The 27,526-nt window shown below is 42.8% G+C and overlaps 2 protein-coding genes across 5 annotated transcripts; one reads left to right on the top strand and one right to left on the bottom strand.

Moving 5' to 3' along the window:
- Positions 1-4,581: 4,581 nt before the first annotated feature.
- LOC109642917 (lymphocyte-specific protein 1-like) lies at positions 4,582-24,079 on the top strand. Its single transcript, XM_069527178.1, has 15 exons — positions 4,582-4,757; positions 9,176-9,316; positions 10,835-11,087; positions 11,491-11,627; positions 11,746-12,016; positions 13,207-13,317; positions 13,540-13,563; positions 13,722-13,763; positions 14,322-14,353; positions 14,466-14,550; positions 14,979-15,116; positions 15,204-15,302; positions 15,512-15,595; positions 16,012-16,117; positions 23,767-24,079. Exons 1-15 carry the CDS (start codon positions 4,702-4,704, stop codon positions 23,790-23,792), a joined length of 1,605 nt encoding a protein of 534 aa, XP_069383279.1. The 5' UTR covers positions 4,582-4,701; the 3' UTR covers positions 23,793-24,079.
- LOC109642920 (uncharacterized) lies at positions 16,674-27,104 on the bottom strand. Of its 4 annotated transcripts, none has more exons than XM_069527161.1 (4): positions 26,316-27,104; positions 25,897-25,938; positions 25,596-25,747; positions 16,674-23,288 (listed from the first exon to the last, which is right to left on the bottom strand). In XM_069527161.1, exon 4 carries the CDS (start codon positions 23,277-23,279, stop codon positions 17,733-17,735), a length of 5,547 nt encoding a protein of 1,848 aa, XP_069383262.1. In that variant the 5' UTR covers positions 23,280-23,288; positions 25,596-25,747; positions 25,897-25,938; positions 26,316-27,104; the 3' UTR covers positions 16,674-17,732. The 4 variants fall into 4 exon arrangements, with proteins under 4 accessions (XP_069383262.1, XP_019963431.2, XP_019963430.2 ...); XM_069527168.1 differs by lacking the exon at positions 25,596-25,747 and having other exon boundaries at positions 18,104-18,521; positions 21,068-23,288; XM_020107872.2 differs by lacking the exon at positions 25,596-25,747.
- Positions 27,105-27,526: the final 422 nt, after the last annotated feature.

Raw genomic sequence — 27,526 nt, 5'->3', positions numbered from 1 at the left:
AATGTTTCACAGATGTGTCATGGGGACGTTTCCAGAAGAGTGTGTGTGTGTGTGTGTGTGTGTGTGTGTGTGTGTGTGTGTGTGTGTGTGTGTGTGTGTGTGTGTGTGTGTGTGTGTGTGTGTGTGTGTGTGTGGACAAATGACATCATTTCAGTCTGTTCATGTCATAGGTTTGTTTTATTTCAGTGCAGTCAGCAGGTTTAGGACGAGGGAGTCGTTTCTCTGAACGCAGCTGGTGCAACTAAAAAAAAACTTGATGAAACAAGTTGCACAAATAAAGATGAAAAATAATCTTGGTTGCAAACGATGAAATTTGTGAATGAACTTTTAAGATTTTAGAGATATCACGATAGTCGTCTTTTTGTCTGATCGGTGAATTTAACCAGCTGAGATTAGAAAGATCTGCTTTAATATCCTTTCTTGAATCATTCATTTCAATTATTTGTTTTCATCCCTGCCTGGGTTAATCTTTATTTTATTTATTTATTTATTACTTTTATTAATTTTTAATATTTTAAACTTGTGAAGCACTTAATAGCTTTGATATGTAGTTTACAAATAAATCTTGTTATTGTTCTTATTAAAAATAATAAGAAAACCTTATTTAAAATATTGAATCCTTGAACATGTTGGATCTCATCGCACCTTTAATCAATAAACTCACATATGAATTCATTTATATTTTGTATTTATCTTTCAATCTAAATAAATCATGTTTTACTGGATGGATGTTTGATGAAAATGTTTATAAAAAGGCAAAAAATGATGGAATGCACAAACAAAAAATTCAATTGAATTTAGTTTTTTCAAATGAATGTCATCACTTGTGTCATAACTTCAACTTTAAGTTGAACAAACTTTAATCATTCGGGTTCAAACCAAGTGAATCATAATAAAGATTCGGTAGAAAATGAACTCATTTTGTTTCTCTGGTTTTCAACATGCAGTGCTGCTATATTTACACCAGGTGGCAGATTTCCTCACACACACACACACTGAACTGTTTCATCCATCACAGAGGAGGATGTTTCCCATGATGCTTTGCTCTGCGTTGAATTCATGACCTTTAACCTCAGGCTTTTCCGCCGAGCTAAAACTCTCAGAGTGATCTGACGAAAAATCTGAACTTTGACCCTTCAGCTGCCTCAGAGACGTTTACGAGCTTCTCTGGAGCTTCTGGTCCTGAGTTCAGCTTCATGTGTTGATCCAAGTGATTTTGTGCAGAATAAAGAAAACAGTCGACAGCCAGAGTGGAATCGGAGTCAGGAGCTGATTCATTCTCACCTTCACCTCTGGAAAAGTTGACGTCAGAGTTGAGTTTATTTTGCGGATGTGATCACGTACAGACTCTCTGAGGTTCTATAAACCCGACGCTCAGACTTCATATCCTGCTGCCGAGTTGCGCAGTCGCTCAGGTATTTTTTTAAATGCATCGCTGGGGAAACAGTGAACACATGATCTCACCAGGTCGTCTTCTTTATCTCAACATCTGACAGCAAAATGCTGTCGGGACGAGGAAGTGAGAAAAAACAAAGTTCTGCTTTGGCAGAGAAGGAAAATGATCAAAGTCCAATATTCACCTTGTAACTTTGAGTGAGTCTGTATTTTCCACACTTGGTTATTTATTTATTCTTTAAAGTTTGTTTTGCTGAAACAAAGACCTTTTCCTGAGACATTCTTTCCGCCTCCAGCGAACTACCAGCTTCAGCCTCCTCGTGTTCCTCCCTGACGTCACTCACCTTGAATCCATTCCCTCATCTGTCTGGACCGGGTCGGCTGCGCCTGGTGCCGTCTTTATGGGACAGCTGGCAGTGTTTACTGTGGTGAGAGACTGACGGGGCGGACGCGGGAGGGGGGATGATTTGAGCCGAGAGCCGAGACTGGATCTGCAACCTTCAGGACCAGACTCAGGTTCATCAGATTGTCTGGGAAACATGTCAAACAGTGACATCGGCCTCGCTGAGGACAGAGGGAACAGAGCCGTGAAACACAGGAGAGGATCCAGAGGAGAGAGATCAACCGGAGTTTAAAATGATTCACAAAGAAATTTGATACAAGAAATAAAAAAAACTGTTTGTTGAATCTTCTGCACTGAACTCCGAAAAGTCTCTACGTGAGAACACAAAAGGCCGAGTCAGACTCCGGACAATCTCCAGAGTAAAAAGCTCCTGAGAATGTCTGAATGAGCCGGAGATGATCCCGAAGATTCACGATCAGTGAGTTGGCGTGTTGATGATTTTTCTAACTCGCTAAACTGAAATATGTGAACATCGGTGTTTGCTCAGTTAGAGATGAACGAGAGTATTTGAGGGTTAAAAGAATGGATCTGGTTGATTAAGTGAAAGTTTGACTCAATAAATAACAACGGGATCAAATAGTGATGAAACATCAAAACACTGTGGAGGATGTTAACGTGAATGAATGATTTACTCTCAGTTGTAATTATAAGACTTTATGAAGGATAACAAATTAAAAGCAAGGTTGATCTGATGGGTGATGGACAGCACTGACATGTCTTCACTCCCCCCGGGTCCGGACGTTATGATGTTTAACATCTCTCCATCTCGTCCCTTTACTCCTTCACAGTGATTACAAATAATCCACTGATGAAACTGATTCTGTGAGTGGAAATGTTTGTAATCACATGAAGCAGTAAATCAAATAGTGTGAGAATATGAGAACTTGAATTTACTGTGGAAACATTAGACTGAAAAACAACCACACAGAGAAATAATCCACTTTTGAATGTTTCTTCATCGTCTCTGCTTTTGAGATTTATTTTCTCTTCATTGGAATATTTCAGTCCAGAAAATGAGCTGCGCAAAACACTCACAACAATAAATGATGTATAATTATCAGTCGTGTAACGAGCTGCTGTGATTAACGGTTTGTTGGAAATCGACAGTGTGTTGTTTTTGTGTTGTTTTGTGTGAAAGTGTTGAATGTTTGGTGGTCCGGGGGGGCGTTGCCAATCGACCTCAGACCGAGCTGTGTTAAGTGCTGTGGGAGTGTTACCACGGCAACCGATGTGTGTGTGTGTGTGTGTAGATCAGTGTTGGCTGGAAATGCCTGGGTGACCTAATGCACAGCTGTGTGTTTTGGAGGAAGGGAGGTTTTTTTCAAAGAAAAGTTCCAGTTGTGTCTTTGTGTTCAGGAGCTGAGTCTCTAATCTGAGAGTCTGACCACAAACACACAAACACACAAACACACACAGGGCGGTGTTGAGGCTCAGGGCTGTGGCGGTCAGCCGTGAGTTTCAGCGTGGACGCCGCCGGTCGACTCGGCGCCTCCAGCAGCTGCTCCTGTTCCGAGCTGACATATCTTATTCATAAGCTCGTGAACAGAAACCAGATCCAGCTCGTTATTGCTTCAGCCTCGTCGTCAGGCTCATATCTGAACTTTTCACAGTCACAACAAAGACACGGCTTCTCCTCAGTCCAGAATCGTTTCACCTCAGATATCCTCCCAGAAATTATTGAGCCCAAGACGCATTAAAGGGGGATTCTGGTGTTTTTCATCCTTGGGCCCTGTGGTAATAAATGTGGGGGTGTGAATTGACGGTATTTACAGTCGGCCTCCACCAGTAGCTGTGACACGCTGGCAGTGGCTGCAAAAATACGAGAATTCCCTTTTTTAAAGGTCCCTTGAAGACAAAAGCTCGGCTTGGACTGTGAACTCATTTATTATTCCTTCAATCTTACGAACTACTTTACAATAAGTCTTTTTTTGTTCTGTGCAAACGTCTCAGGTGCGTCAGGTGTTTGGGTTCTTTTCCATCATCCAGAACCATCACTGAGGCGTCTTATTGAATCTGCAGCAGAACGAGGAGCCCAAACACAAAGCCAGAGTCATAAAGACCCGTCTGCAGAGACAAGACGGACAAACACATGATACAACCTGGGTCAGGTTCTCCAACATGTTCGATCACGTGTGCCGAGGAGAACAGATGATGACGAAGTGATCAAAGTAAATATCGATTTGATCATTTTTACTTTACCTTCCCACAGTTAATATGTTAATATGAGTTCGGATCAATCCCTGATGGGTTCTTTTGTTTTTCCTTTGTTTTCTAAAGATCATATAATATATAATATATAATATGTATATATATAATTGACCTTCACTGAACATCCTCAGGGGAAATTAGATTCAGACACAGCAGCTCCAAAAAGTACTAATGTGGAAATAAAATAAGAATTGAAACAGATTTCAAAACTATAAATAAGATAAAAATAGAAACACTATGGTCACAGACTGTTTACATGCATGTGTGTGTGTGTGTGTGTGTGTTAACCTGACTTGTATGGTAAAACCGTACATGCATACAATATTGTGACCGATCCACTGTTATGATATCATGTTACTTTCCCCTTGGGAGAGTCACATGACCCCAGTTAGGGTGAGGGAGAGGTGGGGGGGGGGGTGGGGGGTGGAGGGTGTCAAAATGCTTCAATGAAAACCACATGGAGGGTGGAGAGAGAGAGAGAGAGAGAGAGAGAGAGAGAGAGAGAGAGAGAGAGGGAGGGAGAGAGAGAGAGAGAGAGAGAGGGAGAGAGAGAGAGAGGGAGAGAGGGAGGCTGACATGAGAAGAAGAAGAGAGCAGCTGTAAGAAAAGACTCCAGAAACAAGAACAGACCAGGACCTGAACCCAGGACCACAGACCTGAACCTGAACCCAGGACCCGGTGCAGCCCAGTCCACCATGTCCTCCAACAGAAGAAGGAACTCCAGCAGGCAGCTCCTGCAGAACCTCATCAGGTGAGAGACCAACATTTATTGCTTTGATAAAAACGTGCATTCTGTGGGATTTCGAAATAATGGTGCAAACAATATTTGTCTTTTATTTATTGTTCCCAAATATTTTTATTTCCAGAGGTGGAAAGTAATTCAAAAGTAAATTCCTCAACTCTGATGTTGGAACACTTGTTTATGTACTTGAGTATTTCCATTTTCTGCTACGGAGTACTTTTACTCCAAATTTTAAACTGTATTTAGTTTTATTTTGAAGATTAGAATATCACACATGAACATACTTATTACTTCGATTGATAAAAGAAGATAAAAGTAAATGAACAAGTGCAACATAAATATTCCACTTCCATGTATTAATGCATCAATAACACGGATCCAGGGTGATGTATATAACATTATTTAAGTACATTATCGCAGATATATTTTTACTTTTACTCGTGCATAGTTTTAAAAGCAGGACTTTTACTTGTGTTCAAGTATTTTAAGGTGAGATATTGTTATTGGAAGTGTGAGTGGTGGTGATAATGTTTGAGGCTTCGTCCATAAATCTGCAGCCACGTTAAAAACAGAACACAAACACACACTAGAATATATTCATATATTTATATCATATACAAAAATACAATACAACATGACGTTGTAATAAATTATAAATCGTTAAATGATTAAGTACATTGGTGACGTAAAAACAGGAGCTGTCGTAATGCAACCATTAAACCAAAATTATACGGACGACTGATCATCACTGACTCATGCCGAGCTCTTTATAGACCATTGGTGGTTCCTGAGCTGTCGACCATTTTCACCACTTTAAATCCAAATACAGGCAGAGAGCTGAAGTTTAATCGAGGTTTAGATTTTATTAAAGAGACGGATCTCAGCCTGGCAACGTCTCTGACAGTAGAATTATTTCAGAATTGTGTTGCACGAGAGAGAACAAGCGAAGCTTCTGAGAGCTGAAGCATAAACGACTGAATCTGTGTTTCCTGGAAGAAATGAGGGGTTTTCCCCAATTGATTGAAAACAGAGCGTGTTTGGTTTCAACAGGGCGTTAAAACTTAGAATACTTCTGTTGTAAAGCACGAATCAGCCAAAGTGCCTGATGGTCAATATAGATTTTGAGTAATAGAAATGATATGGATGAATATAGTTCTCTGTATCTTTGAGCCCTGAACAGAAGCTGCTGGAGACTTTGTCCACGTGGTCCATACTTTATCACCTGTCGGGCAATAATTACATCGGTCACGAAGACAGACGTGAGACGGAGACAGACGTGAGAAGTTCAGTGGCTACTTCATGAGAGTGTTTCCTGTTCTGACCTGAGCGTAAAAAGTAAAACTATCAGGAACCTGGAATCGAACCCTGCGGAACACCACACAGAAGAAGCAGCACACCAGCCTGTGGTCGGCGATACGGTTTCAAACACGTCATCTGAGACCACGAGTCGCCTGAATACAGCTTTGAAAATAAAGTAAAAACAACTGTAAGTGAAAGTGTAATCAGATGTCACAGAGATGTTTCTGATCTCAGTGCGTCGACTGTTCCACATTTTCAGGCTCCGGGCCCCCGGACTCTCTGTCACCAGCAGAGTTCTGGGAATAACAGCAGAGTTTGGGTTCTTCACTCAGTCCGTTCTGACTCCTCTGCTCCAGCAGGCTCAGGAGTTTATATTTCTCTTCTCATTCTCACCCTTCACCTACAGTAACCACTTCTCCTCATTGTCAGACGGGTCCTTGTTTCCTCTGTGGAACATTTTTCTGTGTGACGTCACAGAAAAATGACACTTTGATTCAATGGCTTCCTTTATGGCTGCAACCTCCTTAATGGCCATGACATCATCTGGCTGAGTCCTGGACGCTCTCCTGCCCCGCCACCCACACACACACACACACACACACACACACACACACACACACACACACACACACACACACACACACACACAAAGAAAATGCCGTTCCCCAGGCCTCCATTGCCTCATTGTGTAAATGGTGGAAAAAGTGATGTGCATCAGAAAGAGATTTCCTCCACAATCTGCTCGTTTCACATTCGTGCTTCACGGCGTCGTGTTAAATGTCCCATCGAACCCTGAAGGTGGCGGACACTGCAGAGACTGTGTGAACAGAGCAGAGAAGACATGTCTCATCTGTATCTTCAGGCTTTTGAAAGACGAGGGCAGTGACGTCGCCTCCTCAACGCTGTCGTCTAGAATTTATGTTTCTGCAGCAGCTCATTCGTCTCGTAGGAAACAAGATCCCTGGCTTCCATGTGTCTGATGTATGATTTTAAACGAGGTGTCACATTTATTGAAGGAGACATTTGGTGCTTTTTTCAGTGTTTCTTTCCTTTAGTGTTTTATAAAGGTTCGTTGTGATGCAGAGTTAAAAAGTGTTTGAGACAGAGGCTGAAAAGAGGAGCTGCAGCAACAGACAGTAATAACCCAAATGAGCCTTGAGATGAATGCGTGGCATAGTGGTGCAGCGGTTTGCACTTTTTGTTTGTTCTCCACGTGTCTCTGTGTTGTCTTCACTGAGGGTAACTCAAGCTTCCTCCACAGTCCACTGACGTGCAGGCTGGGTTAGTCATTGGCTCTGAGGCGTTTATAGGTGTGAGTGTTAATGTTGTGTAGCCGTATGTCGGCTCTGCGACACCCTGGTGACCCCGCCTCTCGCCAGATGTCCGCTGGGATTGGCCCCGCACCCCCACACAACATCCACATATCAGTGTAGATGATGGATGAATATCCTCTTTCTCTAACTGTCTTCAAGGGATAGTTCACCCAAAAATGAGAATTCACTGATTACCTGCTGACCTCTATGGGTGAAGTGTTTGAGTCCACAGAACCCTTCTGGAGTTTCAGGGTCAAACAGTGTTGCAGCCAGATCCGTTTATTTGAACTGTATTGGATTTGTCTGTGACCGTTCAAAACGAGACACAGCAGCAGAGGACAGTGGATCTGGAGACCCACGTTACACTTTCACTGCTGAGCTGCAGCTCTTCAGCTAAAATGTGCGACACTGTCGATCCGCTCCCTCAAAGGGTTCCATGCTCCGCCCTCTTGTTGCTTTTCATCCAGAGATGATGTCGCCCAGACAATCGACCCTGAAAATCATTTGGTTTTTAAAACACTCAGTCCTGACTGATTCCTGCCAACACTGATCCCACCACGTCTCCACCGAGGACATTCTAATGTAGGTCACGTCCCCACATGATAGTGACCGCAGCGCGTTTGACTCAGAACCGGTTTGAGGCCGACGTCTCCACCAGCAGCTTCGACCACTGACGTTTTAATCAGGCTTTTATCTTTGGTCCTCTGCACATTACAGATGTGATGATCTCATGGAGACGAGTGGAGACGACATGTTTGGACCGTTAATCTTTTTTATTTATTTATTTATTTTTTGCATTCAATCCCCAGTTGGTCAATATGGTTTGGATGTTTTATGTTTAATGAAAACCAACGGGCCCGAGGCTGCGGTCTGTTTTTTGGGACGTGATCACAAACTGCTTTTAACCAACACATTTGTTTCAAACAGAGTGAGACCTCTGAACAAAGATGGTTACCTGTCATAGATTATATTTTTAATTCATCAGAGAGAGAGCAGGAGACGTCTCAGTCCCATCACAGACGAACCAGAAACATGAAGTGCGTCCCAAGGATTTCACGTGTTCATCCGTCCGTCTGTTGCTCAGCAGGATTATGGACGGATTATAACTTCCTGAGTTTCTTTTCAGTGACGTTGTTGTTTCCCCAGCTTTCAGTAATTAACTTAGAATACCATCATGGCTTTTAAAAAAACCATCCAAGTTTTGATAAACTGGAATTTTCCTTTTAAAAGTATGACGTAACTGGAAAACGTGTTTGTTCCCAATCAACAGTTTCTGTGCTCAGAGGTCGACCTCTTCGAGCTGTCAGCCAATCAGGCGGCGGACTGAATATTTCCACAGTTTCCTGACGTCATTTTCTGCAGACGTGTGTTCGGTACGATGAAGGTCGGCAGGATTAAAGTCTTCTTCCATCATCTGTCCCCCCCCTCCTCCGTCCCTTCACCTTCACCTCCTCCTCCCTCGCTCTTTGTTTCCCTCCAGAGGTTTGGATTAAGTGAAACAGCACAGCAGCTGGATCGAGCTCTTCCAGATGTGCGTGGACAATAAAAGGAGTTATTGTTATGAAGTCCCGCCCACTGGAGACTAAAACTCAGAAGGAGTAAATTAAAGAAGGAGAAGTTTTTTAAATTTCAAATCCACAGAAAAATCATCTTGTTGAATCAGACAAATTACAAACATCGATCAGGTTTGAGTTTCATTATTTCTTTAAAGAGACGAACAGAGAAGAAGCAGCAGCATCCTCACTCCTCACACTCAGAGAACGATTTCTGCTCTTTGAGATGTTTCCTGACTTCTACACTCTGATGTGTCTGCAGGGTGACGGCCCAGCGGAGCCAGGAGGATGCTGAGGAGGTGGAGCGGGAGCGGAGGAGGAGAGCCAGGGAGATTGAGAGAGGAGAGGGAGGCCCGTCCTGGCCCGAGCCCACCCATCACCATGACGACACACACAGGACGCAGTGAGTACGATGCAGATGAATATAAAGTTACTACTCACTTTCCTTTAACTTATCTGGATTCAGCTGATTTGGATGTGATCACTGGGGGGGTTTGCTTTTCTGAATTCAGAATTGATTTGTGAATTCAGCTGAGAATCGACGGTTTGAAGCATCTTCAATATTTTAAGAACCGTAGAACAAATGATCATGACAGACCGTTGGGCCACGGTGGAGGGAGGAGCTTCTGCACGAGTTTCTGATTCTCACTCATGAGTGAGAAAAGATTCATAAATCATGCAGGATGTAAAATAACCCTCCCCCGGTGGGTCGGTGCTCGGCCTCCAGCTCAGAGGGATTTCTGCAGAGGTTTGTTGGTGAAACGATGCATCTGTTTGTGTTGGATCAGATCGGATGTAACGTCCTCCTCCTTAAAGTTTATTCATCCTCAGCAGCTGAGTTCAGGGGAAACGTCTCGTCCAGTGAAGCTGCAGGTGAACGAGCTGAGAAAATCACTTCCTGTTGTTGTTGTTGTTAGTCCTGACGTCAGAGCAGGAACTCTCGGGGGAAATGTCCTCGTCACCTGAGACTGAAAACAGCTGAATGTGTTTTTAATGTGCTTCACTCATCAGACTCTGCCTCTGTCATGAGCTTCATTGTTCCGCTGAGAATATGATTATCAATCTAACCACTGGTTAGTTCAGTTTGGTTCCTTAATACAACTTTTATTTTTGTTTCAGCTTCGGTCAGTTACAGCTTGATGATATAAAATGATTCAATCAATACATTTAGATTTTTTTGCTATAAATTATAGGAAACAGAAAAAAAAAAACTTTTGGGGATTCAAGTGTTTTATTTACAAGAGTTATCGAAGAAATCCAGAGTCTTCGTCTTCTTTGTCTCAAATTTCAAAAGTTGTTTGCGGATCATTTAAGATAAGATGGTATAAGATAAGATAAGATATCATCAGCATTTATCTGTGTTGTTAGTGACTTCAAACAGGAGGTGTTCATCACTGTGCTCCTCTGTTTGATGTTACCACGGTGACCGTCTCTGTTGCCACGGAGCCTGACGGCCCCGTCTGCCACCTGTGGCCTCTCTCAGCTCTCCGCCCTGTTCCCGACCTTTGGACGAATTAAAGATTGTTTGACTTTACAAATGGAGCAAAGATGGTATAATAATACCTCAGACATTAAGTATATGAGCCGTTCAATAGGTATTTATTACTGTCTGACCAAAAGTACCTCTGAACTGTCACGTACCACAGGTTCGTCTCTCACTCTGAGAACCTCCAGTGCTGCTCAGAGGTCCTCATATAACCTCTTGTATGCAGAATAACAAAACCTGGACATAAGGACAAAGTAGTAAAATAAGAAATACAAATACTGACATGTATCCCATGATTCCCTTGTTCACTTGTATCTGTGAGGATCCTCTGGTGTGTGTCACACTGCTGCATGTTTGGTTTTTCATGTGAAGAGTTCATCCTGGATCATCTCACCAGTGCTTTAAGTTCTCCGCTGTTCTCCACTCGTTCCTCAGGTTGGACGAGGAGCTGAAGCCGCGGTGCTGCCTGGTTCTGGAGGAGGACGAGGGCTTCAGCGACTGGAGTCACCGGTTGGAGAATCGTAACGAGCAGGAGGCGCGGGACAACTGTCGAGTCAGGGAGCGGACAGCCAGCACCGCACCACGGTGGAAACCAGGACCTGAAGAGGAGAAACAGGATGAAGACGAGGGACGAGAGCTGGAAAGACGCAGTCGGCCTCAGAAAGCTTCAACAAGGCCTGCAGAGAAGGTACGAGAGGCTTTGAGCTGGAGCAAAAATATCCATGTTATTAACAACTACACATGAAATCTGCTCCAGAAAGTCAGGATTATCCCTCGAGGTGCAAGAAGAAGAGAAGTTCTGCCCAGTTAAAAAAACAGTTTGTGGGAAAAAGTGAGCTCCTTCATTTACACTCAGAAAGAACAAATTTAAGAGCAAGAGGTTTACAAGCGAGCTAATCGAGCTCTTAATGAGAAACTCTGTGAAACTACTGAGGGGAAAACAACACAGAGCTCCAAACTGTGAAGCTGAAAACAGACTTTTAAGAGAAAGTTAATCTGCAGAACATCCAGTGATTTACTCGACGTTCTGCAGATGATTGTGCGGATCTTCATCAACCGTGTTACCCTGCGTTGCTTTTGGTTTATTTTAGACGTCATGCAGCAAAAAGGAAGTCAGGACGTCGTACAGCTCGTCGGTGTTTCTGCCGCAGGACGCCAGACTGCAGCACGGCGCCGGACATCCGGCAGACAGGGCCTCCTACCTGGCTGCAGGGACCATGAGGCCACGGTGAGTTCTCCACTCACTGTCTGACATGTTTTTCTAATCTCAACTCTCGTCCTCTGTCCAGTGTCTTCTGTGTGTTTGCATCCTCTGATCTGACCACCTCTCCACTTCTCCTCCGCAGCGGAGCGGCCTGCAGGGTGGATGGGGAGGTGGAACAGGAGGAGCTGAGGGACGAGGAGGAGGAGGAGGAGGAGGAAGATGCGCAGCTCGCTCTGCAGAAGGAGCAGAGGTCAGCGGACACCAGACAGAGCTGCGGAGAAGAAGAAGATCAGGAGGAAGAAGAGCTGAGCTTCACACGTGAAGAGACGGACGTCCTTCACCTCAGGAGGGAGCAGAGAAACAGAGAGGAGGAGGAGGAAGAGGAGGAGGAAGAGCACAAGACACCAAACAAGGTTGGATTTCTAATAAAGCTGCTACAGCTCTGATACTCAGTAGAGCATGTAGGCGGCAGCGGTGGCTCAGAGGGTTGCTGGTTCGATCCCCACCTCATCCTCTAAACCCCAAATTGCTCCTGACGGCTGCTCAGTCAGTGGGAGGATGTGAGTAGTTGTGGAAAGAGCTTCGATTGGTCGATAAGACTCAAAAACAAAGACATTTTATTCATAATTCACACACTCATGAGCAGCTGTGGCTCAGGAAGCAGAGGAGGGTCATACACTTACCAGAGGGTTGGTGGTTCGATCCCCGACACCTGCATTCCTAAGTGCCCTTTGGCAGCAGACCTAACCCCAAAGTTGCCCCCGACTCCTGCTGTAATTTATAAAACTGGAAAAGCTCAAAGTAAAAAAACATAAACTAATAAAAAATATGAATCCATTTATCATTTACTATTTATTTATTTACACACCAGAGACTAAAAACAAACCTTTCTGTCACTCTGTGGGGTGTTTATGATTTCTACTCACAACGTGTTCTCCGAGTGTCACATGACATATTTCACTCAACACGTGTGATGATGAAATCGACAGTTTGAGTATTGAGGGATTTGGTTTCGGATCTTTGAGCAGTAAAGAGAAGGAATGTTGCTTTGGCTCTTATGTCAGATGTTGTAACAAAACCCACTTTTCCAGTTGTAGTTGTTTCCTCCACGTAACAGTGTGTGTGTGTGTGTGTGTGTGTGTGTGTGTGTGTGTGTGTGTGTGTGTGTGTGTGTGTGTGTGTGTGTGTGTGAACAAGGTTTAAAAGTCAGGCATCAGGGCGAAGGTGTTGAGTTTATGTACCGGGTCGGAAAACTCGTGTTTTTACATTTTTATTGATGAAAGCAGATACGATGATGTCATGATGAAACTGAGAAATAGAACAAATATCTTTTCACGTGGATTATTATGTTCAATAGCAAGTGCAATATTCCAAATTACTTCTATCTTTACTACAAACTAGTACTTTACGTAGTTTATTTTTTAAATTTCTATTACTGTTTCTTTTAGTCTCAGGTTCTGCATTTACTCTAAACGCACTTTTTGTATTTCAACTATAAAATACTCTTTACTGTTGTTTATTTTACACTCTGGGGATTAACGGGGACTCAGGATTAATAAAGGCCTAATTTATCGTATCTCATCTGACATTGTTGTCGTCACAGAGATCAGTGGAAAACACGAGGAGCGAGGAGGTGAACAGAAGATCAGCGAGTTCTCTCTGCAGCGAAGGCGAGGAGCCGTTAAACTACGGCCCCATGAGCCCGACATTCAAGGTATTTACTGAACATGATCCGTGCAGTACATTTATTCTATTTCAATTTCTACACCTTGAAACGAGTAATGTTCAGTAAATAGTGAAGTAATGTAATATGTTATATTCACAACAAACCAGCTCAGTGTCAACTAAAGAATCTGAAGGAGTAAAATTACAGGAGCCTGTGGTGCTACACTCATCATACATGTTGTCTTTTTCATTCTCCCTGCTGCTGCACCAGAAACTCCTCATACAGTTTTACCCAGTGAGTTCCACACACACACACATACACACACACACACACACACACACACACACACACACACACACACACACACACACACGTCAGCTCTGTCTCTCGTGCCACAGATGTAATTATAGTCAATTATCTGCAGGATCACTCAGCTCGTTGTGTCTTTGCAGGATGAAATCAACAGCAGAGTCTCAACAGACGGGAAATGCACAGTGAGTACTTCTACAGACGACGGTCAGGGTCAAAGGTCAGCAGCTGATTAAAGATCACAGAAGTTCCACTGGGTCCGTGTTTGAAAGAGACACAAGAAGAACAAAAAAAAAAGAAGACAAAACCATATCAAACGCACACATGGACAAAAACGAGACAAAGACGACTACACGTCCGTTCAAATCAAATGAAAAGAGACGCAGATCAACTACAGAGACTCCAGAAGACAAACACAAAGAGATCGATAAGATTCGAAAACTCATTCAAACTACAAATAAACACGAAACAACCACGAAAAGAAAGAGACTAAAATAACATGAAACATCTCAAACAACCTCAAAAGGCTTTAAAACAATCACACAAACTCAACACGACTACAGAGAGAAAGAGGATTCAAACAAAAGAAAAGCAAAAAGACGATAAAGTGACTTCTTCTTCTTCTTCTTGTCATTTTTCTTTTGCTCACGTCACTAAAAACACAAACAAATAAAAACAGCTCAAATAAAAAACTTTGCGTCTTTGTGAGTTTTAACCATCGATTGTTTTAATTCTGTCCTCAGATCATCGAGAGAACTGAGTCTCTGAGGAGGAGGTGGGTTCGTGAGTTTTAACAGCTCGTCAGTGCAATAAAACATTTTCAGACTTTCCCTCAGCTCATGTGCAGATATGAAATATGACGAAGCTCGTTAATGTTTCTTCTAAAGCACCAACAGCATAAAGAAGACGTCGCCCCCTGTCGCTGTTTCCAAGATTGACAAGAAGCTGGAGCTGTACACGCAAGCTCTGGAGGTAAAACGCCGCTGAGTTACCTTCATCTTGAATTTTCTTTTTATCGACTAAATCATTAAATCATGTATTTTGTTGTGTGACCCTTCCTCTAAACTACCAACTATACTTTTACTTACCTCATATGAGAAACCTTCACAAGCTTGTTTGTCCTCAAGCTTTCTTTTACACCAGAATTAGTTTTGTACATATTTACAGTACATGTAAGTCGACCTGCTAATAAATATGTTATTGATTCAACAAAAATCTAGTCAAACTAAAGAAGAGGAAATTAATACTTTCTCTTGATGTCAGGTTCCATCACTGCTGATCGGAGTCGACAGAAACCTGTTGTGTGTCTGGACTCAGGCTCAGTCGTCGGTGTGAAGACTTGCTGTCGTTATCATGTTAGATTTTAAGTTCACTGTGTTTCACTGTTTTATTTTCCGCAGCTCTCCTCAAAGGAGGGAAGATTAGGAGCTCAGCTTCTCGCAGACCTGACGAGTCCGACCGAACCCGTCGCTGCCAAGAAGAACCTGTTCGAGGCCGGAGACACCTGGAACCAGAACATCTCAGTCACAGCCTCCAAGGTCACGAGATAATCTATGAATACAGTGCGTAATAATCTTTATTCGTACGGAACCTGTCACCCTCAGTAACTTTATTTTCTTCCGCAGGATGCGGACGGTTTAAAAGTGGGTGTGTCTGATCTCATCAATCAGTGGGTGAGAGGAGGTGAAGATGGGAGCAGGTGCAGCTCGCCCTCCAAACCTGCAGTAAGTACAGGATGCACAAAAAGTCTTTTCATTTGTACTCCAACGTGTCTGATAACTAATATTTATAACATTATTCTCCGTCCCCTTCATGCTCACACACCCCAGCTTCTTCTTCATGTTCTGTAAATCCGTCGCCCCCGTGTGGCGGCAGCAGCGTCTCACAGCTCATTGAGCAGAGGTGACAGTTCTGCTCGTTGTTGTATTTGCAGGAAATCAAACCTGGAGGAGTTTTAAACAAGAAGAATCTGTGGGAGAGTTTTGGTGACACATCATCTCCAGGACGAGACGGGAAGGTACGAACTCACATCGACTGTCGAAACACATTTTATTACTTCATTATATATTTAGATCTTTCTCTTACCCACAATTAATTTGATTCCTCATTCTTTTCAATGAGTTTTAAACACTTTCTTATGTTTCTTAAAATCTCTTCTCTTCCGAGTTTGAATTACATTTGAATTGATTTATTATATTTGTATATAAGAAATATATCTATTATTGTATTTATCACATCTGCCAGGTGCTTGTTTAAGAATTTCTCATGAAACTCACAACTTCACACTTTGCCTCATTCACACTGCGACAACTTCACTGACTTCACTTTTTTAACTTTGAAGTCAAATAAGATTGAATAAGGGAAAAGGGAAGTTACGGCCGGAAGTGTCCCTGAACTAATCTACTGATGACGTTGTTGTTTTCTAAATTTCAGGAAAGCTCATCTGGTAAAAAGTACAAGTTTGTGGTGACCAGTCACGGGAAGTACCAGAAGGTTTCTGCTGACGACGGCGGCAGTGAAGATGTGAAATGTCTGTCAGGTGAGAAAATCCCTTAATTCTGATTCTGTAGGAAAACAGAAAATCTAACATGTTGTTTATCATTAATAATAATAATTAATATGATTAATAAACATATTCAACTGAGTTAACTCAGCCTATTGAAATAATTCCTTACCGACACTGAATCAATACAGAGATTGATGAATACTGATGTCAGTCACCTTGAATTTATAAATGTGTTGAGAAGTTTCAATGTGTCTAGAAAAGTGTGTGAGATTTTTAAATATTTGATTTGTTTCAAACTGATTTCAAGATGTCTGAGACATTTTTACTCTTATTGCACATAATAGTTATGTTTATCGTGTACTCTGTTTTCACTGTGTGTCTACTGAGTGTAAGTTCACTGAGCGTAATTAACACGGGAGTCAAATTCCTAGTATGTGTCCACATACATGGCAAAAAAAAGGATAATAAAAAGTAGAATAACACCAGACAGATCTGTGTCACCTTTTAAACCAGGTGTGACTCGTGGTCGACTCGATGTTAATGTGTCCGCTGCAGCATTGAGGTAATAAAAAAGGAGAAAAAGAAGAAAGAAAGAAAACTCAAGAATTTCACATTCAGCTTTATGCATTTTTAAAATCACACAGTAAACAAAAACATGGATGAAGCAATAAATGGGGCCGTAGTTAGCTTATAAGTTCCCCTCTTATAAAAGAAATTCCACATCACGATGGTCATCTCATGGAAAACAACACATTTTAAAATCCCACATTGAGTCACAATAACTTCTATAGCAACATGCTAATACTCTGCTAAAGCCTCAAAAGCCATGAAATGTCACTTTCACATGAATCTTTCTCCAGCTGTCACGGCCTTTTCTGGTTTTTGGAAACGCGCTGCTTCGTCCCAAGATGCACCAGCCTCAGTATTTTCTGCCCTGACTGAAAGCTCGGACAGGTCCCACCACATTTCCATCCACAACCGACTTTCGGAAACCTTAATCTGTTCTGACGAGACTTTAACCCTTCACTGTTCCTCATCCTCTAAACCCATCTGCCCTGTTGTTCCAGGAATGTAAAAGCCCTATTTATTACAGAGATGAAAACTGCCTACCAGCGGTGTGAGCTCTATCAGCCCAACTTTGTTTAGAAAAAATAGAAAAAGGTGGAGCATGACAAATGAAACGGTCGTTAATCTATCAAAGTATCTACAGATCATGCATTCAACACTACATCCAACCAAGGCCATCGTCAAATGAAACAAGAAAATCCAGCCAAGTAAGAGCTTCAGAGTTCTTTGCTTTCTTTGTAATTTTTTTTAATATCATTAAAAGTGCAAAGACGCCCTGAATCCCATCTAGAAGTTTTAACCCATACTGAGAATGTGCAAGAATTCATTTCACCAACACATTTCATTTTCGTATAATTACCAATGGAAAAACTCTTGCTCAAATAATTTGAAACAGTAGGATTCAATAAACTCCATTATTTTTCTATTGGAGAAATAGTTTCTCGTCTATTTTCTTCCAAACTCTCGCTATGTGATTCTTTTTCGTTTGAGCCTCTCTCGGTTTTCTGAGATCATTGCACCAATTTCACAATAAATCACTGAACAGACAAATCACTCTTCACTCTCAACGCTCCAGTTCATTTTACATATCCGCATTTTTCGACGAACCAAATCCTCGAGCTTTTCTGTTGAAGTCCTTGCGTTCGTCCTCCTGAGACTTGCGTTTTATCAGCCCCCTTTCAAACACAGCTGCTATTTTCGTGAGCGGCTTCTCCGCTGCCTCTTTAAGCTTCCTTGCATCAAATCGGGGGCTGTAGAGCAAAATTGGCAGGCGACTGACAAAAGAGGGGACTTCTGCTGGATTGTCTTTCAGGGCCTTTTTCTCTTCTGAATCTTTCTTGGTGTCGTTGACCTGTTGCATTATTCGCTCTTTTGTGGAGAACATCTGAAAGAGGAGGGCGTCCCACATCTTCAACGCCCTGGGAGCTTCTTTGTTCTGGACCACATCCTGACTGACACACTGGTCAGGCAACGATTTATCGCTACCGCCTACATCTGTTTTCTCGTTGCTGCCACTGTCATTGACCTGAGAATTGGCCTCCGTCTCTGGAAACTGTGGTTCCTCTGGCTCGACAACCATGTGTTTCTTGAGCCGTGTCCATCCGCTGAGCTTACCCTTAAGGCCTTTCGGCTTCTTGGCTGCCTTTGGCTCAGCGGATGGAAGGGGTGTCTCTGCTGTAACAACCTTCTTATCAGCAATTGAAGATGCAGTTGATGTCATTGACTTCGTGGAGGGCTCGGCGGCTGGGGCTTTCGTCTGTGCCGGAGTTGTTTTGGTCTTCGGAACGTCCTTGTCTTTGAGTCCAGCTTTTTGCTGAGATGACGGTGATGTTCCTCTGTTTGGTGATGGAGCTTTGACTGAGACTGAGGCCTGAGGCAGAGAGGCAGGAGTGGCAGAGTCAATCACAGCAGCTTTAACTATGGACGGTTTCATGTCAGTATCTGTTGCTGGCTTTGCAGGGGAAATGTTGGTGGGAAGTGTTGGTTTTAAAGTGGGTTTACTGGTTAAAACAGGAGCTGTAGATTGGAGTTCTCCCTCCTTACTAGAATTTGATGCTATGTTTGATTTCACCTGTTGTGTTGGGGAATGTGCTTTTACCTCAGGGACTGAATTGTCCTTGGGTGGTTTTATTTCTGGTTTTGAGATACGCTCTGTGAATGACTTAGCCAAAGAAGGAACAGCACTTGGACATGTATTATTTTGAAGAAGTGTAATTGGAGCAGTTTTCTGTTCCGTCATAATGACTGATGAGGGTAGCGTTTCTGTTGTGCTGTTTAAAGACACAGGAGTTTGAGAGCCCTGAACTATGGTCGGAGTATATGTTCGTATAGGTGTACTACACACTCTTGGCTCGGGTCGCTGGGAGGCTCTTGTTTCAGTCCAAGGTTTAGTTACTGTAAGAGGGCTAACTGGGGTGTTAAAATCTCTGTTGGCTTCACTGAGAGTCTGAATATTTGTTGTAGCGTAGGTATTTACAGCAGTTTTTGAGAGAGTTTGAGTATTTACAGTGTGTCCGATAGATTTCTTGGTTTCAGTGACAGATTGCCTGAAGTGTTTCAGTCCAGACTGCGAGCTCACTACAGTTTGAACATTCTCTTCGGACAACATGATATGACCTGGCATTGTAATGATTTGCTGTTCGACGTTGACTTTAGATATGTCCGCTGTTTTACAACCAGTGGAAATGGAAGTTGTTGACTCAGCACTGGTTGTCACAGAGTACTTAGTTCTTGGAGTGGGACTTGATAAAGATTTACGATCAGTAATTAGCTTGATTATAGGTGATTTTTCTTTTACGGCAGTTTTAGTAACTGGAGGTGCGGATGCTTCTGATGATCTTTGCTCAGCTAGAAGGTTGGAAATCTGTTTACAATCAGAGTTTGTGTGGACTCTTGTTTGGACAATAGAGCCAGAAAGTGAGTTTTCATCAATGGGTAGTTTGGTTGCAGACTGACTACCAGGTCTTTCTGTTCTCAGCCGAGGGCTACGTGGTGCAACTCGCCTCATAGTTGGGCTCGACTGCACCGTTGGTTTACTGACCTGTCCTGGTTGTCCAAGTGAGACTGTGTCTGTGGAAAACGTATTGACTGTTAGCAATCCGTGTTTGTCTGAAAATTTGGTTTCACCGCTCGGTGTGGTCAGCGCTACATTTCCTGTTGAAAGATTAGAAGGTTGTTTTGATTGAAGTTCTTCTGCTGTGATAGGTTTACAAGGAAGATTCTTCGCTTCCACATTTGCTGTTAGTAAACTGACTCTTTCAGGGTTGAGTTGTGGATAAAACAAGTTGTGGTTGTCTAATGATGAGCTGCTGACTGTGCTACTATTAGCATAAGTTGGAGGTTTGGCATCAATACTAGCTTGGCTAAAAAGTGTTGTATCTTTATCAGACATTCTAAGAGTTGTTTCATTGGCTTGTTTAAACTCTGCTGTAGTTTTGCTTGAGTTTGCGTAGAAACTTTTTCCTTGAACAACTTTATCTTGGCCAGTGGTTCTCGTGCTACTCTGTGTGTTAACAAGTACGCTATCGTTGATTTTGGTTGTCTTTTGGAGATCTCTTGGTGGCACTTTTGAGTGTTCTGCCTCACTTTTGATTGGAGATTTAGTGTCTGATCTACCAGGCGATTTGGTTGCAATGATTGACAGGTCTGGGTGTTTGGTTTCTGTGTTGGGTTTACTCAGTGGTGAAGTATTTGCAGGATATGGGTTTACTAAACCTGGTGCTTGAGGTTGTATCGCAGAGAGACCTGTTCTGGGTAAGTTCATCTTGTTTTCTACAGTTTGACTTTGAGTTTTGGTGCTGGGCTGCTGTATACATTTGGTGCTTTGCTCAGCTGCAGAAACGGTGCAGGTACTCGACTGTGCAGAACATATAGAAGCTGTAACTGGCTCATGTGGCAGCATGGGTACTGTCTTAGCAGCAACTGGTTCTTTGGAGAATATATTTGAGAATTGGTGCTCAGTGCTTCTTTTGTCAGGTACACATTCTTTATTAGCAGCATTTGAAGGCAAATTGTTCCCCATGTTTGTTTTGTTAGATCCAATATCCTCCCTGTTTGCTTTGATTTGCTGGTTAACTACTTCTCTCTGTTTAGGAATAATGGTTTCAGTAACCACTCTGCTGGGCAGTGGTGTTACTGACACCAGTTTGGTGGTTTGTTGGGTTCCTAAGACGGACGCACCATTTGTGATTGTACTCCCTAAGAATCTGGGCTCTTTCTCTATAGCAAGAGATTGAACAACCTGGTTTATATGATCAGCAACTTTCCCTTTTGCGATCACCTGTGTTTCTGCATTTGAATCTATTTTCACTAAGTTTGAGGAAGAACTCAAATGTCCACTGCTGTCAGTCAGGCGTGGGGTTGTATATAATGATTTAGCTAAAGAAAATAGTGCTGCACTTTGTGCGTGTACCTCACCTGCTTTAGGTATTGGAGCCTCAGAGTATGAGGCTTGTGGTGTGGACACGTCACTTGTGGATTGCTGCATTGTTTTCTGTGACAAGCCAAGAGGAAACTCAGGTTTTACTGTGTCCACATTAGATGTTTTAAGTGATTGTATTCCAATACTTTGAGCTTCTGAGTGACTTTCCTCAAACAGATCTTTGCTACATGTGACCATCAGTTCCGCTGGACGTTCTGAATCCTTTGGAGGTTGTAAACTGTGAGCAGCAGAAACCTCCACTGAAGAGAGAAGATCTTGATTTCCATTGATTTGTTTTGTTGCATCAGACTTAGAGATGTGTGATACATCAACAGCTGCTTCCGACTGTGATTTGTTTAACAAGGTTTCATTAGCCCTGCAGGGCACAGGGCTGTGATGTGCTGCCACAGTCCTAATTCCACCAAAGGCAGCATACTCAGATGGCGTAAGGCCATAATAAGTCGATCGGGATTTGGGCTTGGAGGTCGCTAATGTCATTTGAGTTTCCAATAAGGATGTCAAGGACTTGCGTGCCTCAAACACAGGAGGACGATTCGTGGTCAAAAGGGGGCTTGGGCTTGTTGGTGCTTGCGTTGAAATCACCAGTGTTGGTTTGAGATCGGCGGTGTTGGGAACAGACGAAAATGATGGAACCTTTGGAAAAGATGAAGCTTCACTTCCTGCGACTTGGTCTGTTTTTAGCTGTGGGGTGACAGGTTCCATCATCAATGTTGGTTTGACCACAGTAGATTCCGGTGCATTGATTCTTGATGCTAAATTCTCTCTGGGAAACAGTTCAGTATTGGCAACACTTACATTTATTGTACTCCTTCGAGTGGGCTGGTTCTCTATCTCTTTGTAATTGCTGCTTTGCTTGATGGAAGTTATTTGATTAGCATCAGTTAGCTTCAGCTCTTCTGTAGAAGAAGGAGGTTTACTACTTTTAACACTAGCTTGAATTATTAATTTATGCTGTGGAGTCTCATTAGCAATAGCAAGAGCTTGTAAATCTTGAGAGCAGTTGAAAGCAGGACTTGCAGCAAATAAAAGCGGGTTAGGTTTGGATATTTCAAAAGTGGGTGTGGATACTTGAGAAGGTCTGCAAGAGGGGGTCTTAGGTCTTCCACTTTGGGTCCTGGTTACAGACATTTTCTGATCGGTTTTCAAGACGGGCACAGTTGTTTTTTCCCTATATGTGGCAGATAATGATGCTCCATGGTAGGTTGGGTTTAATACTGTAAGGTCCTGTATTGAGGGGGGTTTAGAGATCTCATAAAATGTTGCCCTTGAGGTATAAATCCTGGTTTGTGGGGCATCAGGTTTTGACTCTTTCACCGCTTCAACAAGGGATATCTTTGAGGCAGTTATCTCAGAGAGCATCTGGTTTGGAGCAGCGTTGCCATTACTGGTAGATCTGGCAATCCAAGACGACGTCTGAGTTTGAGGGCTGTCCTTTAAGGTGGCGTTTGTCTCCCTCTGGCTGGGAACAAAAGGTTGCGTCTGGTTGTTTGAAAGTGATAGCAGCACCGGAACAGGAGGTAGGTCTGCAACTTGAGACGGTGTCAGGCCTGGGCCACAGTTGGGGGCAGCTGGGGATAGGGTCAGGCTGTGAGTTGATATTTTAGGGTTGGACTGCAACACAGTGGCAGAAGAGACTGTTGTGACTGACCTATGGGAATTTGGTGTCATGTTTACATTAAAAGCAGAATGAGGAGGTAGTGCGGGGAGCTGCTCAGGTGGTGATGAGGGTGGTGAAGCTGAAGGTGGCATCATGAACGGGGTTTCGTCATCGAATAATAAAGAAGAGCACTCGTACAGTGGAGCCACCAGCTCTTCAGAAGCCCTGATCTGAGTTGTGTTAGACTGAGGTTGGAAGCTGCTCTGATGATGAGGAAATGCAGAGTGATCGAAAAGGGATCCTACGGGAAAACCAGACAGTGATGAGTCCGCAATGTAGACTGATTCTGGTGTCCTCGGTGGGCTGGACTGATCGCTGTGCTCGAGGTCCGTGCTCGCTTCATTGACCGGCGACAAACAGGAGCGAAAGGGGACGGGCGTCTGAGAGAGACTGCCTTTTTTCTTGGTTCTCTTCTTCTTGAGTTTCTGAAGCCGTGCATTGTCTTTGCCTGGTTTTGGCAGCAAGGGCGGAGGATACTGCTGGGAAAGGTCAGGCTCCAGCCCGTTACTGTAGCTGACTTCCATCAGCATTTCCGACTCCTGCAAGACAGATAAGAGACCTCTCAGTTCACTCGTCTTATAAAATCAAGACAAAAATGAACCTGCATGAACATAGAGACCAGATACAAACCAATCATATCGATTTTCAAGAAAACACCTCCAGCCTTGTTTGCTGTTTATATTCATCATGAAAGTTTTTCTCAGGAGTCACAAATGAACAAAATGAAGAGGTAACACATCAAGTGTTCTGGTATTTGCTTGTAAGGTTCACAAACTATATTGTTGAGACTTCAGAGAAGGAATTCCATATGATGCTGTTTGCATTTTGTGACGTTTTCGATCTCGGAGCAGCTGCAAACGTTCTAAAACACAATCTGGCCAAAAACTTTATTTTTTTCCCTCCAGACATATCACATCTCAGCAGTTGGTCAAATAATAATTTAATATTAAGGCCATTAATTGTGTATATTTAACCAATTTAAATGCTAATGTTAGGTTATGTATCTTCATTTTACAGCTGGAGAGTTCTATGAGGATTTGTGAAACACATGTTGGACTTTTTCATGGAAGAAAAAAAAATGTCTACCGACTATCACTTCAACGTTCTCCGTGTTTCAAGCTTCAAGTTGGAAATTCTCTTAAATCCCGTTGTGATCCCAAACCTCCTTAGACACTCATGTTATCATTTTACAAGCTATTGAAGCTATAAGTGAGTCTCTTCTCTGTTTATTATGGACATGTTTTCTTTTACTCCTGTGAATATTCGCTCTCTCTCTCTCTCTCTCTCTTATCTTTAAATACGATGGAATAAAATCAATTTAAAAAACGTTTCCTGGTGTCTGAGTCTTTGTGTTTTTGCTTCCATTGTGATTTACTGTCTATGTGAGCTCTTTGTCTTCTGCTGTGTTCCCTCTGTAGTTTATTCAGCTGCTGACTGTGCTGATTTAAGCCGGACACGTCTGCGGCTGGCTTTAGAGAACTATGAGCTCCCATGACAACGGACTCATCAGCAGGTTTCAGATCTCTTGATTGGGTCCTGAAGATGGTGCATGGCTACAAGAAGCGTCACTATTGGAAATAGAAAGGCATGTAAAGCCGTTACTTATGGCAAGGCTACTTTGAAATGATGACAAACTACTTATGAAAATAGTCTCTCAAGGAGAATGTCAAATTTAAACCTGACCTCAGGATGAAATAAAAGTAAACCCAAAGGAAGATTAATGATTCGTACAGGAGGGTGACGAGGGTCACGCAGCGAGGAGACGGTGTTAGCGTTCAGCAACTTCAAACGAGAGCAGGAGTCAATTCTCGATTCAGTGAAGTTACAAGCAAACAGTAGGAGGAAGGTCAGAGGTCAGAGATGGAATGAACAGAAGGCAAATCTAACGTAAGCTTCCGTCAGACGTGCACCGAGGTCGTGATATTTTCCTGAAATTTTCACACAAGTGTCCGATTCAGTTGCTGCGGACATTTTCCCGCAGCTCCTGAGTAAATATTAGAGTCAGAGTGCAGCAGGAAAATGTTCACGTATGACGGACACGAAACTAGAAGAATACGAATATCTCAAAATGACAAAGAGAAGTCAAACACAAAGAAGACGACGATGACGACTTAACAAAATAATGAGTTTCAGGGAAAAACCTGGTGTGGATGTGCTGTAAACAAAAGCACTGAGCTTTCCATATCAGAATTTAAATGAAACGCGTCCTTTATGTTTTACCCTCTGGCCATTGTCCTCTTGTGTGACACAAACATTTTCCTGCTGAATTCTTTATTTTCCAAAGGCAAAGTCTGGACGTGTCATGTGAGGAAACAGCTTCTCTGAATATTCATGTGTCGGAGCTGACTTTGATCCACTCACTGTTCCAAAACTTACACGATGTATCAGAATACATCAAGATTAAAATAAGATATTATCATATTAAGTACGTTGATAATATTTTATTTTTACTTGTGGCAACATGAGCTGAATTGTTCTTCTGTCTGAATATTGCAGAATCTTTGGGTGACACTATGGGACACTGTCTAATTTTAGATGCAGGGAAATAAGAGCAAACCTCCTGACAGCGAGCACCTGCTGCCAGTCGTCCTGCAGCCACACAAACAGCCTCAGTCTGCTGGAAACCAATCCCAGGCCCAAATCCTCTCAGAGCTGCGAGGACTGTGAGCTCCAGCCTCATGTGTCGGAGCCGTGACTTGACTTTTAATCTATGTCGCCTTTACACCACTTTGTCGAGAAGACGCAGGATAATCGTGCTTCATGGAATGTTTTCAGCAAGTTTAATGGTCTCTGGCTTGAATGTAACAGAAGAACAGAAAGTTCAGTTTGTGTTGAAAAGTAAAAACCTTGAGATGTTGGTCTGGTTTGGAGTTTAACACGAATCCCTTTGGTCAAAGTGACTCCTGCTGCCACAGGGACCAGAAGGCCAGCTGACACATGAGACGTCCCCCTTTTAAGGCTCTGGGGTCTGATGTCTGGGAGGTTTCCACTGGAGCAGCTCAAAAGAGGAAAGTGTAACTTTAGCTTTGAGATTAAACTGTGCCATGACCTCTATCTAGCTACGTTTAAGGAACTCAATTAAACAACAAGGAGGCTGAACTCTATGTATCATCATGCAGCTACAGTGTGAATCTGATCAACACTTACCCAAAGTGGAAACAGCTTGTGTTCAGCTGGTCAGGCTGAAAACTGTTTGGTGCAAGAAAGAAATAATAGAGGGAATCAATTTATTTATAATTTAGAACAGAAAAAGGCCAAAAAGAAGGGATACGAGTAAAATCAATGTGCTCTTGTGCAGGTTCTGTTCATCGCTGACTCATGCTTTCATTGACATGGCACAACATTGTGCAGAAACACACAACATGGTAAGCGTTGCTTTGCAAGCTCTCCCTCCTCTAATGGATTTAATGTCTGATATCCATCATGCTGTCGAGATTTCAGATCGTGCACGTGCCGCTATCAAATTCTAAGCATAATTTGCAGGTTAGCACCTGGCTGACGGCTCAGGAACAAGCTGCAGAACCACCAGCTTGTCAATCAACAGACACCGAGTTTGACTGGTTTACCTTCGGCGAGCGGCTGTCGGGACAAAATGCTCTCTGCTTGTTAATCCCGGCTCAGAGTGCCACCGGGCCGTCTCATCCTGAAGTGAACTAGAGCCTTAGGGAGCGAGCCACCGTGCCCGTGGGCGCTCCAAAAATAAAACTGTTGCCTTCAGTGTGTGTTGCAGGGGCAGACGGGGGTTTCCAGGCCACCTGAGATGGCTGAGGTGCAGCCCCTACAGGCCGAGCGCAGCCACCTCCACCTGAGGGAAGAGGGTCACCTGTGTAGAGCAGCGGGGGGGCAGGATGTGAGCAGGACATGAGAGGAGTGAACATCCTTTAATAAACTGTTGGTAACCATTTCAACCTCGGTCACACTGCTCGGAGAAGAGGGAGAAGGGATATTTAGACAGGTGTTTCATTATGAATAGATATGCAGCCCACTTCATGTATTTGCATTGTGTATTTTTATGTTATCTAAAATGCACAATATTGAACACTGTGTTGTTGCAGTACAACCTCCGACCACCAGTGGAAGCATTGGACAGTCACTGAAGTTTTCTGGCGCTTTTCTTTGTTCAGAGAGGGGGGGTGGGGTGGCCACAGGTTATTCCTCTGATAACGTATAAACGCTCATTAACATAAGAATCTCTGACTGAAATGATTTTCACATTTCTCTAGAACATGAAATCAGATAATCTGCAGTGTTTTAATTTGATCAGTGACTTTTTCATCGATGTAAATGTTTCTGCAGGTTTCAACAAGTTAAACTCAAGACTTTTTTAAACCATAATGACACAAATGAAGAGACATCAGATTTACTCTGCGTGCTCATAATTGAAGATTAGTAGAAAATAACCCTGGAAACATTTTCTCTCTACAGACAGAGACAGTAGGAACCACAGTCGTCACCACAGACAAGATAAATGAAAATGAATATAAATCATCAAAAAAGCAGCATTAAATACTTAAAGGTTCAGTGTGTAGAATTTAGTGACATCTAGTGGTGAAGTGTCATGTTGCAGCTGAACACCCCTCCCCTCCCCCTCTCCTTCTAAACATGAAGAAGAACCTGTGGTAGCTTCAGTTATTAAAACCCAAAAGGTTTTAGTTTGTTCAGTCTGGACTAATGTTAAAAACATGGCGGCCTCCATAGAGAGGGTCCCCTCCATGTAAATATAAAGTATTTGAATATAAAGTATTTAAATATAAAGTATTTAAATATAAAGGGTCTT

Source organism: Paralichthys olivaceus, chromosome 1 (genome assembly GCF_024713975.1).
Source record: "Paralichthys olivaceus isolate ysfri-2021 chromosome 1, ASM2471397v2, whole genome shotgun sequence".
In the NCBI taxonomy this organism is placed as follows: Eukaryota; Metazoa; Chordata; class Actinopteri; order Pleuronectiformes; family Paralichthyidae; genus Paralichthys; species Paralichthys olivaceus.
This window is presented reverse-complemented; position numbering and strand designations above follow the sequence as displayed.

Coding starts and splice junctions, on each gene's coding strand:
- LOC109642917 (XM_069527178.1), top strand. CDS start 4,702: ATGTCCTCCAACAGAAGAAGGAACTCCAGCAGGCAGCTCCTGCAGAAC. Junction 4,758..9,175: donor CTCCTGCAGAACCTCATCAG/GTGAGAGACCAA, acceptor ATGTGTCTGCAG/GGTGACGGCCCAGCGGAGCC. Junction 15,596..16,011: donor CTCCAGGACGAGACGGGAAG/GTACGAACTCAC, acceptor TCTAAATTTCAG/GAAAGCTCATCTGGTAAAAA.
- LOC109642920 (XM_069527161.1), bottom strand. CDS start 23,279: ATGCTGATGGAAGTCAGCTACAGTAACGGGCTGGAGCCTGACCTTTCC.